The sequence below is a fragment of the Hyaena hyaena genome, unplaced genomic scaffold (assembly GCF_003009895.1).
Source record: "Hyaena hyaena isolate Hyena2069 unplaced genomic scaffold, ASM300989v1 scaffold_72, whole genome shotgun sequence".
Taxonomy (NCBI): Eukaryota; Metazoa; Chordata; class Mammalia; order Carnivora; family Hyaenidae; genus Hyaena; species Hyaena hyaena.
The window spans coordinates 1,926,124-1,942,293 of NW_024080703.1; the positions used below are offsets into that span (position 1 = coordinate 1,926,124).

The 16,170-nt window shown below is 41.9% G+C and overlaps 1 protein-coding gene across 1 annotated transcript in view; it reads left to right on the forward strand.

Annotated features, from left to right (window-relative positions):
* CUNH10orf67 (chromosome unknown C10orf67 homolog) overlaps positions 1 to 16,170 on the forward strand; it is a 162,011-nt gene that overhangs the window by 88,807 nt on the left and 57,034 nt on the right. Inside the window, 3 exon segments of the mRNA XM_039233064.1 lie at positions 106 to 282; positions 15,286 to 15,348; positions 16,088 to 16,167. Of these exon segments, the coding sequence (XP_039088995.1) occupies positions 106 to 282; positions 15,286 to 15,348; positions 16,088 to 16,167 (320 nt within the window).

A 16,170-nucleotide genomic window follows, 5' to 3' on the forward strand; every position in this document is an offset into this window, starting at 1 on the left:
ACTGGAAACTTTACCCTGAAACGCCGGCTCAAGGGAGGAAAAGAAAGAGGCGTGAACCGGAAGCGGGAAGTGAGAATAACCAAGCTGGTTGCTTTTGTGTGCCAGGGCCGGAAAACACTCAAGGGGAAAGAATCGCCTTTGTCTCCGTGGCCCTTACAACCCGTGGTTCCTTCCAAGGCCGGAGCCATTTCAAGGGCACGCTCGCCCTCCTTCAGTGTAGCGCCTGGTAAGAGCAAGAGAGTTAAGAGTCCAAAGAAATCTGCAAAGGAAGAACAGCCTGCGGTAAGAACTTCTCAGATGCCCACACCCTATGACATTCTCGTCTACAGGGGCCACCGTTTGGTTAGTGCTGTTGCGACCTCACGTCTGGCATCAGCAAGGCCAATGTCTCGGCCACCGGATTCCCCCTACTTTCTGTGTGTGCAGCCAGGCGGGGCTCTGTCTGCTCTTCTGTGCACCAAGGTGTCCTTGTTGGCCCCTTGACTGCCCAAGAAGATGCCACCCTTATCCCTAGGTTGGTGCTTTATTTAGCTTAGTCACTAAGGCTTAGTGGGTCTCTATTAAATTAACAAGACAGAAAAGTCACATTCAAAGCACCTTCTAGGGTGTATAATTTCGAACTCCTTACTGCCCAATATCTATCAGAAGCTTACTGAAAATTCCCTGAAGGGCATGCAGCTACACAGTCCATTTGCTCATAGTATTCCAATTTTTTAAAATGTTTATTTATTTTTTGAGAGAGAGAGAGATAGAGGGAGAGGCAGAGAGAGAGGGAGTCACAGAATCTGAAGCAGGCGCCAGGCTCTGAGCTGTCAGCACAGAGCCCGACGTGGGGCTCTGTGCTCACAAACCATGAGATCATGACCTGAGCCAAAGTTGGATGCTTAACCGACTGGGCCACCCAGGCGCCCCAGTTTGCTCATAGTATTCTAATTGACAATGGGATTAACTCACGCAGTCAGAGACATGCAGGCATGAATTCTATGCTATTACTGTCCTAATCCACCACGCCCCCAATAATCAGACTTGCTTTTGCCACTGCAGCGGTACTACTGGTCCATAAAAAAGACCATTTTTTTAAATGTTTACTTATTTTTTAAGAAAGAGAGAGTGAGTGGGGCTGGGGCAGAGAGAGAGGGAGACAGAATCTGAAGCAGGCTCCAGGCTCTGAGCTGTCAGCACAAGGCTTGATGCGGGGCTCGAACCCACGAACTGTGATATCATGACCTGAGCCGAAGTCGGACACCTAACCGAGTGAGCCACCCGGGCGCCCCAAAAAACCATGTTAAGTAGTAGCTCTGGGATGTTCAGTGCAACGTTGGCTTCTTGTGTGAACCCTGCGGAGGCACCGCTCCTTGTATTACACAATCCCTCTCTTTATAATGATCCTGAGGGGAACTTTCTTCTGCTGTGAGTAATGGGAATTGAAGTTCTAGCCTGTGGGCAGTGTGAATTGTGTAACTAGTCAAAACTCTTTCCCCGTGTTTAGAAAGCTTAGAAGCCAGTTGGCGATACATGTAGCCATACTCTTGTTTCTGCGCGTTCCCATGTTCTTCCTCCTTCTCCCACTGGGGGCAGAATCTGCTTCTCGAACACTTGAGACATGGAGGAGCAAAGCAGAACCTTGCTGCCTGGCTCATCCTTGTTCCCAGTGCAGAAACACAAGCTTCTCACGCCAACTCAGCAGCCAGGTGGCTCACTGCAGAGGAGTAAGCGAGCAGGTAGAGAGAAGGACTCACTCCCCCAGAGCGGAGACAAAGCATTCTCCTCTGAAAGCACCGCCACCGTGCGGAGAGTTAGGAAGTGTGGACAACTGGAAAGCAGTGTCATTTCTGAAAGGGGAGAATGACATTTGGGGGGAAATTTGGTGCATGGCCGATGCAAATTTTCTAAACTGGATGTTTAGAACCAGTTCTTGGGAAGTTTTTGTTTATTTGTTTTGTTTGTGTTTTGGTTTTGTTTTATATTGATTGGGGGGGGATTTGTGGAGGGTGCAAACAACAACAACAACAACAACAACAAAACAAAAATACCCCCTGGCAGGAGTGTGCCGTGTGGCAGGCTGACCTGTGTGGACAGAGCAGCCAAACTGGGTGGAGGGACTTTGGGAGCCTATGGCCAAGGCAGTGTCCTGTTTCAGAAGGCGCCACCAACTGCCATGAAGTCAGGCCCCTCGGCGGTGGTGGGTGAGTCTGAGGCTCTGAGCAGATGACAGGAGAACTACAGAGTAAGGCCGGCGACTGGGACAGAGCGACTGAGCCTCTAATCTCAGGATCACAGCCGCTGGAAGAGCTGCCCCATCGCTGCAGCAAGCCCAAGGCCCTAACTAAGTCCTGCAATTGCAGAGCAGAAACTCCAGGGTCCTCAGTTTACAGATCGAAATGGAGCTCCCAAGGTCACAGCCATGAGGGGCAGAACTAACCACTTGTTCTCACCCCTAGAAAACGCCCTGTAAAGGAGAGACAAAGGCAGACAAGACCTCACAGAGGTCTCAGCTCTGTGGGGTGTACTGTAGGGTCACAGTCTTTCCTTCTGACTGTAATGATTGTTATTTTGATGTCGTCAAAGCCTGACAGTGTGTCTTGTCAGCTGGAGGGACTCAGAAGTTAATGTTTAAACAGTAAGTAAAAATGAGACCAGGGTGGGGGGCGGGGGGGGAGATGACATAAACTAGTGTTTATATATTTACATGAATTGACTCGATGTTAAAGCTAAATATGTTTTTTCTAGTTCACCGCTATCACTATGTGGTTAATACTTTTATCATAAGCGCTCCCTTATATCACCTTTCTATGTGGTATAGTGTCATGCACACCGGTTATAATTTCCCTCTTTTTCTCTTTGAAATCGTTTATCAGACTGGATTTCTTAAAAATTTTAAAAAAGAATTCCAATTTTTTTAATTAAAAAATTCAAAAGAAGTCCAGTTCGCTGGGTTTCTTAAAAATTGCCTTTAAAGGGCCTTGTAACATTTACTGGACGCAAAAGCCCAGAGAGCTCGCAGAAGGAACTTTTTACATCAGTCACTTATCTTATCTAATTAATCATACTTATTTTTTTGAAATCTGTGTCATTCGGTGGGAACGGAGCACATGCTTCACCCAGAGGAGTACACATTGATAAACTGGGTGTTTAGCCAGTCTGAAAAGCATGATACGAACACTGCCGTTGGATTTCTATTTATGAAGGATTTCACAACATCAAATTTGTATTTGGACAGCGTTTTGTGTAAAGTTTATTTTTTGATATCTGTAAAACATTTCAGATACTAAGGCTTCACATAACAAGGTTAGATTGACTTCCCAGGGTTTTGCCTGCCGCCCCTCCCCTCGCCCCCCACCCTGGGTAATTAGTTAATTAAGGTTGCACCCAGTCAATGCTTCTCTGAAAGACTTCTGAGCTTCCACGGGGTAACCCGGTCTATGCTCATGGAACATATGGTGTGTGCTTAGGTCGGCAGAAAGCATCAGGACCCTCTGTGTGGGAAATGGGGCATAGACCCAGTCAATCATGTTCCCATTCTTAAAGTTTACTCAGTACAAAGCAATCCGTACAGCATAAAAGACTTCAACAAAAAGTCTGGAACATTATTCTTGTAACACTCAAAAACTGTCAAGTAAAATATTTTCGCAACCTTCTTGCAATTATGACCATATTCACCCTGCAGGCCAGTTAATTTAATAAAAATATTATTATGGGGGAGAGGATGATTGTTATAGAGTATTATAGCTAGGTAGGGGAGGGGAAAATCTTTCTGAAATTCACCACTGCTCGCCTTTGATTAAAGGAAATTCACCACTGCAACTCTTTGATTAAATTGTACACGAAGTTTAATTAATTTTTGAATGTTTATTTATATTTGAAAAAGAGAGAGACACGGAGACAGAATCTGAAGCAGGCTCCAGGCTCTGAACTCTCTCAGCACAGAGCCAGATGTAGGATCGAACCCAGGACTAGAGATTATGACCGGCCCCAAAGTCAGACGCGTAACCAACTGAGCCACCCAGGCGCCCTGCACATGAAGTTTAAAATAAACATCATCAGGGACGAAAATAATATAATCTGTTTATTGTTTCCTTATTTCATTCTTTTTCGCTTTGGCTTCGCATGGTAGAGCAGGCAGCTAACAGCTCCGCAGAGCAATGAAGGCAAGAGCGTTTTGGTCACTGCGCTGGTGGCGGTAGACTACAGCGATAGGGTAATTCTGCGCATGCGCGGGCCTTTCAGCGGCCGTCAAGCAATATTCCCCCGTGTTTTGGTAGATCAGGTTGACACGACAGAATTTTCCTGATCGTTCTAGATCTTTCTTTCATAAATTAACTTCAAAATGAAAAGATTATTGAAATCATACACTATACTTACCGATTTTATTTCAAAATCAAATGTCTCCCTTACCACTAAAATGAATTCATCTTTAGATTCCTGAGTGATATTATATTTAGACTTCAACTGAAAGGCGGCTCTTACTTTCTACATTATTTTATTCTGAGCAGTTCGATGAGAAATTAAATAAAGACTTTCAGTATGTTTGGAACTGAAAATAATATTCGATATTTGTTGCACAGATGAAAAATGGGTTTTGGTTTTTTTTTTTGTTAAGAATCACATAATGGATTTTTTTTTTCTTTGTCTTTTGGTTTATTTTCTTCGGGAACAAGAATAGCATTTTATTTGTAGAGTTTACGATATTTTTGAATAACTTAACTAAGGACCTAAGATATTGCTGTGGGAATCAGGAAGAGATAAATTTGGGATTTGTACCAATATCTATGCTCCCTTAGGCACTCTCAGCCCCGGGGCAGTTGCTAGGGCCTGAGCACACGTAATATCAGCCTGGTGGTAATGAGAATGTCATCTGTACATTCAGGAGCCCACAGGGCAGCCATCTTGTTTCTCACCACATGGTGCTCCGTTATTCCATTTCCTTGGATTCCAGCTGTGGGTTTCTCTCCAGTTTCGGGGGTGGGGGGTGGGTTGAGGGTGGGGGGAGGGTTGAGGCCAGTCTTGAACACCAGGTCATTTAGCCAGAGTTCTGGTACTGCCCGGACTTGAAGACTGGGAGAAGGCCGGGAGAAGACTGACCGGGAGAAGACTGACCATTTCACATGCTGTCGCTCCTCCTACCTGCCATTGTTGCAGGTACCAGTTGTGCCGGTGGGTGCCACGAATTCTGTCCTAGAACTCACGACTGTAGGACCACTTCAGTGTGGACGCTGGCCAGAGTCAAGCCTGAGGTAGCTGCACCCCCATGGACACTGGCATTGGACTCTTGGCCACCCTCTTTGGATCTAACTCTACTAATTTGTGAGTTTCTCCAGCCCTGAGCTCTTCAGGCCAGGTCTCCCCCAGATCCCAGGTTTGCCAGCACACCCTGGGGATAATTTTACAACACACCAAATTTTTCTTCTTAAGGCATGTAATTTCATGGAAGATGGTATTTAAACTTTTCTTTATTTAATATCCCTTTGTTTTCTTTTCCTGTAGTCTCTGCTTGCTCATTAAAAAACCCTGAACTGGGGTGCATGGGTAGTTCAGTCAGTTGAGCATCCGACTTGGGCTCAGGTCATGATCTCACAGTTTGTGAGTTCAAGCCCCGCATCAGCCTCTGTGCTGACAGCCTGGAGCCTGTTTTGGATTCTGTCCCTCTCCCTGCCCCTCCCCCACTAGTGGTCTGTCTCTCTCCCTCTCTCAAAAATAAATAAACATTAGAAAAATTTTTTAAATAAAATAAAAAAGTAAGGGGTGCTTGGGTGGCTCAGTCAGTTAAGCATCCGACTTTGGCTCAGGTCAGATCCCACAGTTTGTGGGTTCAAGCCCCACATCAGGCTCTGTGCTAACAGCTCAGAGCCTGGAGCCCGTTTCAGATTCTGTGTCTCCCTCTCTCTCTGCTCCTCCCCAACTAATGCTCTGTCTCTCTTTGTCTCAAAAATAAAGAAACTACAAAAAAAATTTTTTTTAAAGTAAAAACTCTTAAACTTATTAAAGTTATTTGTTTTCCCTTATTCATTTAGTACATATTACTCTTACCTTGCATATCTGATCAACCTTAGACAACCAGTGATATTTCACTGAATTGATTTAATGCCAACCAACTCCAAAAAGTTCTTAACGATTGTTAGTTTATACAGCTTTATTAGGGAATCTAGGTACATTTTTATTTAGGCTTTTAAAAATCTTGAAAATAGCTAGAAGATCCTCTTCACCATTCTCAATGTGGGATCCATCCCTCTGTTGAATATATGAATATATATGAATACATATGGATATATATGAATATATAAATATATAGTATGATATGGTATGGTAATATAATATAATATAATATAATATAATATAATATAATATGTAGTAGATACCTACAACAAATGCCATGAAACGTTATGGAGTTCAGTGAATCCATTGGCTAAATGTATTTGTATGATGAGCCCATATTCAGTTTCATGTCACCAGAATTCATTGACATGAGCCTAAACAATCTAGAGGATAATTCTGGTTAGGATACATAACATTTCTATTGGTTTACATTAAAAAAGGCATAAACATACTTTTAAGTTAATTGCCTATATTATGATTAGAAAGATTCTAATACAGTTTTAGATGTTTATATGACCATTGAAAGAGCTAGGAGAATATGTATTATGAAAGCAACAAAAAAAGAATTTGGACTGAGGCTCCCAAGTAACTGATGAATAGGAGATCAATACAAAGTCACTGCAATTTTTAGGAATCTTTGAGAATCTCCTACCAAATAGCTTACTCTTAGCTCTTAGTGTTTCTTAAGAGCTCTCCAAAAAGTCATTATGAAATTCATGTCTGTCCATTTATCTGGCTTCAAATGCCCCTGGATGATCTCTCCCAATGTTTCCATCAAAAGTACAGTCCTTGGAATCCCTAACATGTTGTACCTTCAGGAATTTTGAAATTTGATATATTTTAATATAACAAAAACCCTGATATAATTTGTCACAGCAAGATTTGCATTTGATACCTTCACTTGTAGTGTTTACCCTGAGCTTTCATTTCTTAAGGTAGATCTCAGTTTCTGTCTGGTATCATATTCCCTCTTCCTGAAGGACTTCCGTTTACAGTTCTTACAGTGCAGATCTGCTGGCAATGAATTCTTTGTCTCTTGTTTGAGCTTCTTGGATTTGTGGTTTGATGTCTTTCATTTTAACCTCTGACCATTATCTCTCATTATCTCTTTTGCCGCATTCTCTCTGCCTTCTCCTCCTGAGACTCCCATTACACGTATGCTAGACTAATACTGTCCCACATCTCGTGAATGTTCTGCTCATCAATTTTGAACTATTTTTTTTCCTCTTTGTGTTTCAATTAGGAGAATTTCTTTTGTCCTGCCTTCAAATTCACTAATTGTTTTCCTCAGCTGTATTGTATCTGTTGATGAGTCATCACAGAAATTCATTTTTGGTGTTGTCTTTTCCATTTCTAGTATTTCCATTATGATTCTTTTTTGATATCTATTTCCCATCTCTCTGCTGAAATCTCCTATTTATTATCATCCATGTTGTTGGCTTTTTCTCTGGGTTCTTTAACATTTTAATTATAGTTATTTTAACACCCCCAACTGATAGTTCCAAGATCTGGGTCATCTATTTTTTTTTAATTTTTTTAATGTTTATTTTTGAGAGAGACAGAGAGACAGAGTGTGAGTGGGGAAGGGGTAAAGAGAGAGGGAGACGCAGAATCCAAAGCAGGCTCTGGGCTCTGAGCTGTCAGCACAGAGCCCGATGCGGGGCTCAAACTCATGAGCTGTGAGATCATGACCTGAGCCAGAGTCAGATGCTTAACCAACTGAGCCACCCAGGCGCCCCTGGGTCATCTTTGAATCTGATCTTTGTTGATTTGCTTTATCTCCTGACAGTAGGTTCTTTTTCCCTTGCCTTTTTGTCTGTCTCATAATTTTTGATTGACTACCAAACATCATGTGCAGACTAGTAGAAATTGAAGTAAATGGTATTCACATCTGGAAAAGGCACGCCTCTTCTTCTATCAGATGGCTATTGTAAAGAGATTGAGCCAATCTAGCTAGAAGTTGAATTGAGCTGAGTTTGGTTGGTGCTGTGGATGTGTGTTTGGAATGAGAGCAAGAGGAACAGAATGCTTTTTCCTGCATGCTGCTCCATCCTCCATTTCAGCAGAACCTTTGCACTTGTGCCACAGAGTAGGTCTTTCTCTGTGCTCCTATCCCTCCCTCAGTAGCAGGTAGCTATTGCTTGGTAGTCCATTAGTGACACCGAGAGGGTTCTCTCTTGTTCTAGTCCAGACAAGTCTTTGGGGAGTGCTGTGTGCCTGGGCTTCAGAGGTGGGCTCTCTCAGGACTCCCGCCCCTCCTCTCTGTGGTGGTCTACCTGCGCCTGTATCTGAAGCTGCCCTGGGGCAGGATTTTCCCATCCCTCCTGCAATAGTAGGAACCTCCCCTTGGTATTATTACAGACCCTAAGGCCCAAGACAATTGCTTCCCGGGAAGGAAATGTTTCTTTAATTTACCGCCTTGGCATAAGACATCCTCACCTATGCCCTGTGAGCAAGAAGGCTTGCTGCCCTCCCCAGCAGTTGAAAGTTTTTCTTTCCTAGGACAGAAAGCCCTGGGAGAAGTGGGTGGGGCCTGGTGTCTTACACTTCTCTGCTGATCACCTTCTTCGAGTTTGATTGGCCAGAGAATTTGCTTCCCCTCTTCCAGAAACTTAAGACTTGCCCTTCTATTCCAGGGAGGGTACTTTCCTCTTAGCATCAGCTGAGCCCCTCCTGAAGTCTGCACCATCAGCAAGTGTCCTGCCCTGCCCTCAGTTATCCCCCTGAGCATCTCAAAAGGCTGGGGGTAAGTGTGAACTCTCCTTGTAACTGTGCCCCCAGCTACTTACACTGCTCTGTAACCCATTCTTGCGCTGCAGTGATTTCACATTTTAGCTTATTTTTCTTCCCTGCTTGTGTTGCAAGTGGCACGGCACTACTTCTGCTGGAGACGACACTGTTCACGCATCACATCCCCCATGGCAGCGCCCCGTTCCTCTTTGGAATTCATGTTGCCGGGTTGTGACCTCCGTTCTCTGACGGGTCCAAGAAAGGTTGTGATTCTGTAGTGTATCTGGATTTTCTTGCTAATAGTATGGCAGTGGCTTTTTTGTTTTGTTTTGCTTTGTTTTGTTTTCATCCCATGTGGGATGCCAGAAGTCTGAAATCTTTTTATAAAACATTCATACTTGTATAAATTTTCTCAATAAAGAAATGTCCAGAGAAGAAAGGAAAAAAAGAATCCTGCCACCCGGGGATCATCATTAAAAGCTTCTTGTGACCATCCCCTCGGACAAATCTTGCTACAGATTTGCACACACGAGATATGGTGAACATCGTTCAGTGCCACTCAATGTGTATAATCTATGTACAGTGTTTACTCCATGGAGGTAGCATAATTTACTTAACCAATCGCTATCAACTTACTGTTCTTTTGCTATTGAAAACAATGACCTCATCACCCTCAATAGAGACATTTCCATCATGGAAGAGTTTTGATTACATATTTCTTAGATCAGATAGTTTGATAGAAGGTGTGTCTGTAAAGTCTAGGATGATCTGGAACTGGGTGAGGAGGCCAAACCCACATAGACTTTGTGGCCTTCTGGACCTTTGAGAAGACATGCTTGAGATTGGCATATTGCCCGGATCCGCATGGATTCTATAGGGCTTTGTAGCTGCATCATCTGGACAAGATGTTCAGAGCCCCCTGATGGAGGGCACATCAGATGAAGACTTGTCCCTAGCTTAACAAGTTTATTAGAAGAAGATTCACTGGCAATATGTGTAGATAAATGTCTTGTTTTTACTTTTGGCCTGTACAGTGATGAATGCTTGCTTACATACAGCCTCATATTTTATTTCAATGTTCCTAGTCCCCCAGACGGTTGTCTCCCACCTGTGAGCACACAGACTGGCTCTCCTCTCCTCATGAGCTTGCTCTCTCTGTTGCCCAGCCAACTGGCACCCACCGGCTCATACTGTTGTTTAAAAATAGCTGTTTTACTTAGAAGGTAAAAAGAAACAAAATGTTAATATAAAAGTCAAGATTAATGACATTTTAGGGACAGAAGATTACCTTTCTTTATGATGAGTTAGAAAGATTGTTTTGATAGTAATGTATTTAATGGTTTAAAGGAGATGCAAGGAGGCGCTAAGCTCAGAAAGAATGCCAAAATTTCAGAAAAGGGATATTTGTGGAAATTAGGAGAAATAAGAGAATGCAATGACTCATTGACAAGAAAAGAAGAAAGTGGGTATGATCAGGAATATGGCTCATCTTATGGTGATTAATAAACATAATTGCACTTTTTCAGTTATTACAGTGGCTGTTGCTTCCTAATTTAGAAGATTTTATTGATTAAGGGGCGCCTGGATGGCTCAGTTGGTTGAGCGTCCGACTGCAGCTCAGGTCATGATCTCGCAGGTCGTGGGTTTGAGCCCCGCATCAGGGTCTGTGCTGACAGAATCTATGTCTCCCTCTCCACCTCCCCCAATCACCCTCTCTCTTTCTGTCTCTCTCAAAAATAAATAAAGCGCTAAAATTTTTAAAAAGATTATATTGATTAAATGTTGGTTTTTAATATGTTTTAAATGCAAAAAAGATGGAAACGAACTTAAGAATTATAACCTGTTAAAAATGAACGTTATTTCCTAATTTTATGATTTTTTTAGTTATAAAACAAATTCAAAAGAAAATGAGAACTGTTTATGGAAATTATTTCTAATCACAATTTTTGGTTATTTTTATAATTATTTACATTTTCCTACTTAGGAAGTTATCTACTTTCGTATTGATATTACCATTCATTTTCACCTCTATCTATTGCTTAGCAGTCCAATGTTTGCCCCTGACAATGAAGTAGCAACAGAAAGGCCAGCGTGCGTGTTCCAGAGAAAGTGGAATGTCGGCAGCTGACAAAACAAAATGACAGTTTAATGTGGACAGAGCCAGGATTCAATATAATGAGCTGTACCAAAGTTGAAAGGTCAACTCAAACTGGAGAGCAAACACTCTAGTCTACATGTAGTGCTTTGTTGTTTTTTGGTTTTTGTGGGGTTTTTTTTGCAATGAAAAGAGAAACTATCTTTGTCATTGTAGGAGTATTGTCTTTTGGGGGGGATTGAATGATTATTTGCTTTATAGAAGATTTGCTTTAGCAACAGGCTTATCTTTAGTTATTACAGCGTCGATCATTATATGAGAGGCAGGAAAAGGGAGCCTTGAAAATTGGAGCTAGTTTTTACTCTACGTGAATTTAAACACAGACACTGTAACAAACTTTAAGTTACAGGTATGACTTTGGATATAGTAAAGTGAATAAATACAAATGTCTTTCTACTTGGGAGCATTTTTTTTGTTTGGCCAAACCATTTTCTTAACTTTTTGTGGCATAATTGGGTTTTTTTGTTTGTTTTTTTTTTTTGTTTGTTTTGTTTTTTTTGTTTTATTTATTTCTAGAGGAGAGAGAGAGAGAGACAGCATGAGCAGGGGAGGGTCAGAGAGAGAGGGAGATACAGACTCTGAAATAGGGTCCAGGCTCCCAGCTGGCAGTCAGCACAGAGCCCAACGCGGAGCTCGAACCCACGAACCGCGAGATCATGACCTAAGTGAAAGTTAACCGACTAAGCCACCCAGGCGCCCCATGTGGCATAATTGTTAAAGTTTGGGTTCATTTTTTCTCCGCTAGCATACTGGCAAGTGCCTTGCAAAGCTTGGAATTCTTACCCTAATGATTTCCTTGGTCCATTGTTGATCAAATGGCAATGAGCTCATTCTGTACTGCCTGGTTCTAGGAAGAGAGGCCAGTTGAGTGGATGGTGCCCTTTGAGAACAAATAGGTGGAAAGATTCTAAAAAGCGCATGCCACGGTCACTTTGGCGATCCTCACTTTTTTGAATCCAAGGAAGGCTAGTGATAACGAACACTTCTCAGTGGTTTTGTTAAATTGGTGTTGTTGTGCCTTAAAGCTTTGCTTTTTTGTCCAGCTTTCTGTTCCATGGGACTTGGGAAGACTGAGTCACAACATTGGTAGCAGTAGTTGGTGGTTTCCGCTGGCAGTTTGAGATACTGTGTAGACAACTAAGGGAACATTTATTTGAGTAGTTCTAGAACCACTTCAAAGGGCTCTCCGGGATTGTGAGGACTGAGGGAGTAGGAGTTAGAGTTTAGAGAATGAAGGTAAGAGCAGTGGGTTAGGATCTGGGTTTGAGAATTCCTGATTGGCTGAGGATAAATCAGAGCTACAGGTCAGCCACATCTGGCCATAGGGTTCCATCTCTGACCTTGTCTTTGTCTCTATCTGTACAATTTAATGCAGGGCCTCACCCAGGTATTCAGCTTCAACTAAAATATTGGTGACTCCAAATTATATCTCTAGCATCAACCCCACTCCCAAATTCCAGACCCTTGTCCCAGTTGCCTATTACATGTCATTTGAATGTGCCATGGGTCTCTCAAACTCACAGTATCTGAATCTGAACTTACCAACTTCTTCCTCCTTAAGCAAGAATACTAGAGCACTCTATGCTAACTAACTTGGATGTAAATTTAAATAAATTAATAAATAAAAAATTAAGAATAGTAGCACACAAAATTATCCCTATTCCTATTTTTTTCTTATCTTAGTAAATGGTACCTTTGTCCACTTAGTTGCCCAAATAAGAAGTTATAAGCAGTTCCTTCTCACTCAAAGAGTTCTCTAAGTTCTACCTCTGCCATAATGCCTCTCAAATATGTCCCCTCTGTGGCAGCCCTGTTCTGTTTTCTGTTGTACCTTCAGTTCTTAGAATGTTTCTTGTCACATCATAGGAATTCAGCAAATATTTAGTGAGTGAAAACCAAAGAGAAGAAACAGCCATTGGCTCCACAGGAAATGGATAAGTCAGAGAAGAGACAAGAACTTAAAAGACATTGTTAAATTTAATTAATATATTTTGGGGGTCACTTGGGTGGCTCAGTCAGTCAGTCAAGCATCCGACTTCAGCTCAATTCATGATCTCATGGGCTGTGGGTTTGAGCCCTGCATTGGACTCTGTGTTAACAGCTGAGAGCCTGGAGCCTGCTTCGGATTCTGTGTGTGTGTCTCTCTCTCTCTGCCCCTCCCCTGTTTGCACTCTGTCTCTCTCTTTCTCAAAAATAAATAAACATTAAAAAAAATAAAATTAATATATTTGAGGAAACAGTCAAGAGAAAGTTTTCTCCGTTAAGGAAGGAAAGGCTTCTATGAAAAAGAAGCAGTCTGGGGGAAAGAACGATTTCTTGGAAGTAACAACAACAAAAAACCCCCCAGCAATGGACAGGTTAAATAATAAAATTGACAGCTCAAGACCTAATTAATAATCTGGAAGATTAAGTGAAAATAGTTTCCTAGGACATAGTGCAAAATGGCAGACAGAAATTATGAGAAAAGTGAAGATATGGAGGATGGATCGTCTAATATTTTTCTAATAGAGTTTTCAGGAAACAAGACAGAGACAATGGAAGTAAGACAGTAATAAAAGAGATAAAAGACAATTTCCAGGAAGTAACGGGAATGCTTTAAATTCTTAATCTTGATTTGTGGAGAAGCCCAAATCAATAAAGACTATTATTTATTTATAATGATTATGAGAAAAAGTAAAAAACAGAACGAACAAACAAAGCCCTTAGCTTCCGGCAAGTGAGAGTTTCAGGTTCGTGTATGCTATCGGTAGCTCATTTAAAAACTACGTGCATGCATCATCTATCAATAAAAAATCTAAAGTAATAGGAGTGAAAGTATCAATAGGTTAGTATATAGAAATAAATAGTAATATATGTGATGTGGCTGGCACACAGTAGGCCCTCAGTAAATGATGGCTTTTATGGGCTGTTATTACACATTTTGTTATTCTTATTCGTAGCAGCTGATGTCAACTGGGTTCTCTCTGTTCTTTCAGATAGAAGTTTAAAATTTGTTCAAACCCACCTTCTGGGCTTTGTGGCAGCCTAAAGCACACCCTGTGTTTCCCGCCAGGGGCCCTGGTCATATTCTGGTGGTTGTCGCTGTGTGTGGGTCCTTCTTCCACTGAACCAAGTCAGTCTCTGATTTTCATGGTGCTCTGTTTGCCATCCCAGTTTCTGTTTTGTTTAATCAGTTATGAAATTCAATCCAATTCTGTGATTTCTACTAAAATGACTGACCCACATGACACCTTTGTCTATGTAAATTTCAGGAGGATGAGGAGGCATCCCCAAGATGCCATCTCAGATTGAAGAGTGGACATCATCCCTGGACACTGGCCACCTGTGGCCTCACCACACACCATAAGACCTCCAGCCTTGTGGTCTTGCCTGGCCATTTGCTCTGTCTCTTCCCAGCCCTCACTTCTGATTACCCACGGGGAGCTCTGGGTTCTTTTTACTTTATTCTGCAGAACTCTCTAGCTGCTGTTCCCGGACCTTGCACCAGACCCTCCTGCGTAGAGCCCACCTCACCAAGATGGGCAACAGATTTGGGGCCTTTTGGGTCACAGAGCCCACCAGAGGGGTAGTGGTAGTAATAAGGAGCGCCTTTTTCTGTCTTTTAGGGCAGATTTTTACATTCAGTCTGTTTTCTCACTGCCATCTACTCTTACCATCATCAGAGAGATCAGTAGTGAAAAGTCATCATAGTTATCATTTAAAATAAAGGGTTTGTTTGTTTGTTTGTTTGTTTGTTTTTTATTTCTGAGAGAGAGAGACAGCGTAAACAGGGGAGGGGCAGAGAGAGAGGGAGACACAGAATCCAAAACAGGCTCCAGGCTCTGAGCTAGTTGTCAGCACAGAGCCCGAGGCAGGGCTCGAACCCACGAACCGTGAGATCATGACCTGATCTGAAGTTGGATGCTTAACCAACTGAGCCACCCAGGTGCCCCTAAAATAAAGTTTTCTTAAGCTTGTGACTTCACTGGGTAATGGCTGCCCACCTGATTGAAAAAAAAAACACCCAAGTATAATGGTAAAATCTGACCAATACCTGAGTGCAGAGTAATACAGTTAAAGAAGATGGAAATGGGAAAGTTGGCTTTAATGGGCTGTGACTGTCCAACTGGAAATGCAATGTGTATAGAACACTGGGCTTTGTACGTTAGCGAAGGCAGAGAAGCCCCCTGTGGGACTGTGGCTGCCTTATTTTAAGGCTCAGCTAAGCCTGAGCTTTCTCTAAGCTGCAGAGAAACCACATCTCTAGGCACTGATTTGAAATATTATATCTCATGCAAATATATTTCATATGTTTATTTTCATGCCAGGCAAAATCTCCAAAACCAGTTGAAGTGCACGAAGCAATGAAGGGGAAATTATCAGTAACTGAGGTATAATAGTAACTAGTGTGACCATAATTATTAACATACTTATTCTTTATATATTCTTCTTAAAAAGTAGCAATGTCTTTGAAAGCTACACTGAGAGTCAATCCCATGAAGAGACAGAGGACACGATTCCCACTATAGTCTGATTCTGGGGTACATCCAGGCTGTACCCAAAGAAATCTCATCATAGGCCTACAATTCCACTGTTAGAGAGTCATTCCTTTTTAACAAAACTTTGTCCCTTTGTAAAAGATAAACAATACTGAGAAATGGATGGCATAAAGCTCTGATGTGATTGATTTGGTCAGATCCTTTCCTGAGAGCAGTTTGGGTAAAAAAAAAGAAATAAGGAAATAGAATAACCAGAGCAGCTACTGCCTGTAATGAACTGGAGAGGTCACAGGAAGGAGGGAAAACGGGATTTAGGAAAAGGGATCCTGGGGGGAGGGGGGGGAGGGAGCAGGCACGGAGAGGAGAATGAAAATAAGTTTTGATTGCTTTGTAATATTGTCTAGAGCTGGCTGCCTTTAAATGGACCATATATAGGACATAGAAGCATGAGATATTAAATTCTTGCAATTTATGGGGATTTACAAGTAAATGTAACCCATTATTCCCCTGAATTACTTTTGATAGTAGGTAGAATATGCATGTAGTTTAATAGAAATACCTTTTCAGACTTATGAAGAAATAGAGTACACTGTTGATGTAATTTACTTTGTGATGTATTTTCTATTGAAAGATCGGAGAAAAACATGTTTTGGAGAAGCAAATACAAGAACTAAAGGCTAATTTAGAAAATGAGAAAAAGAAGACAGAAAGGTA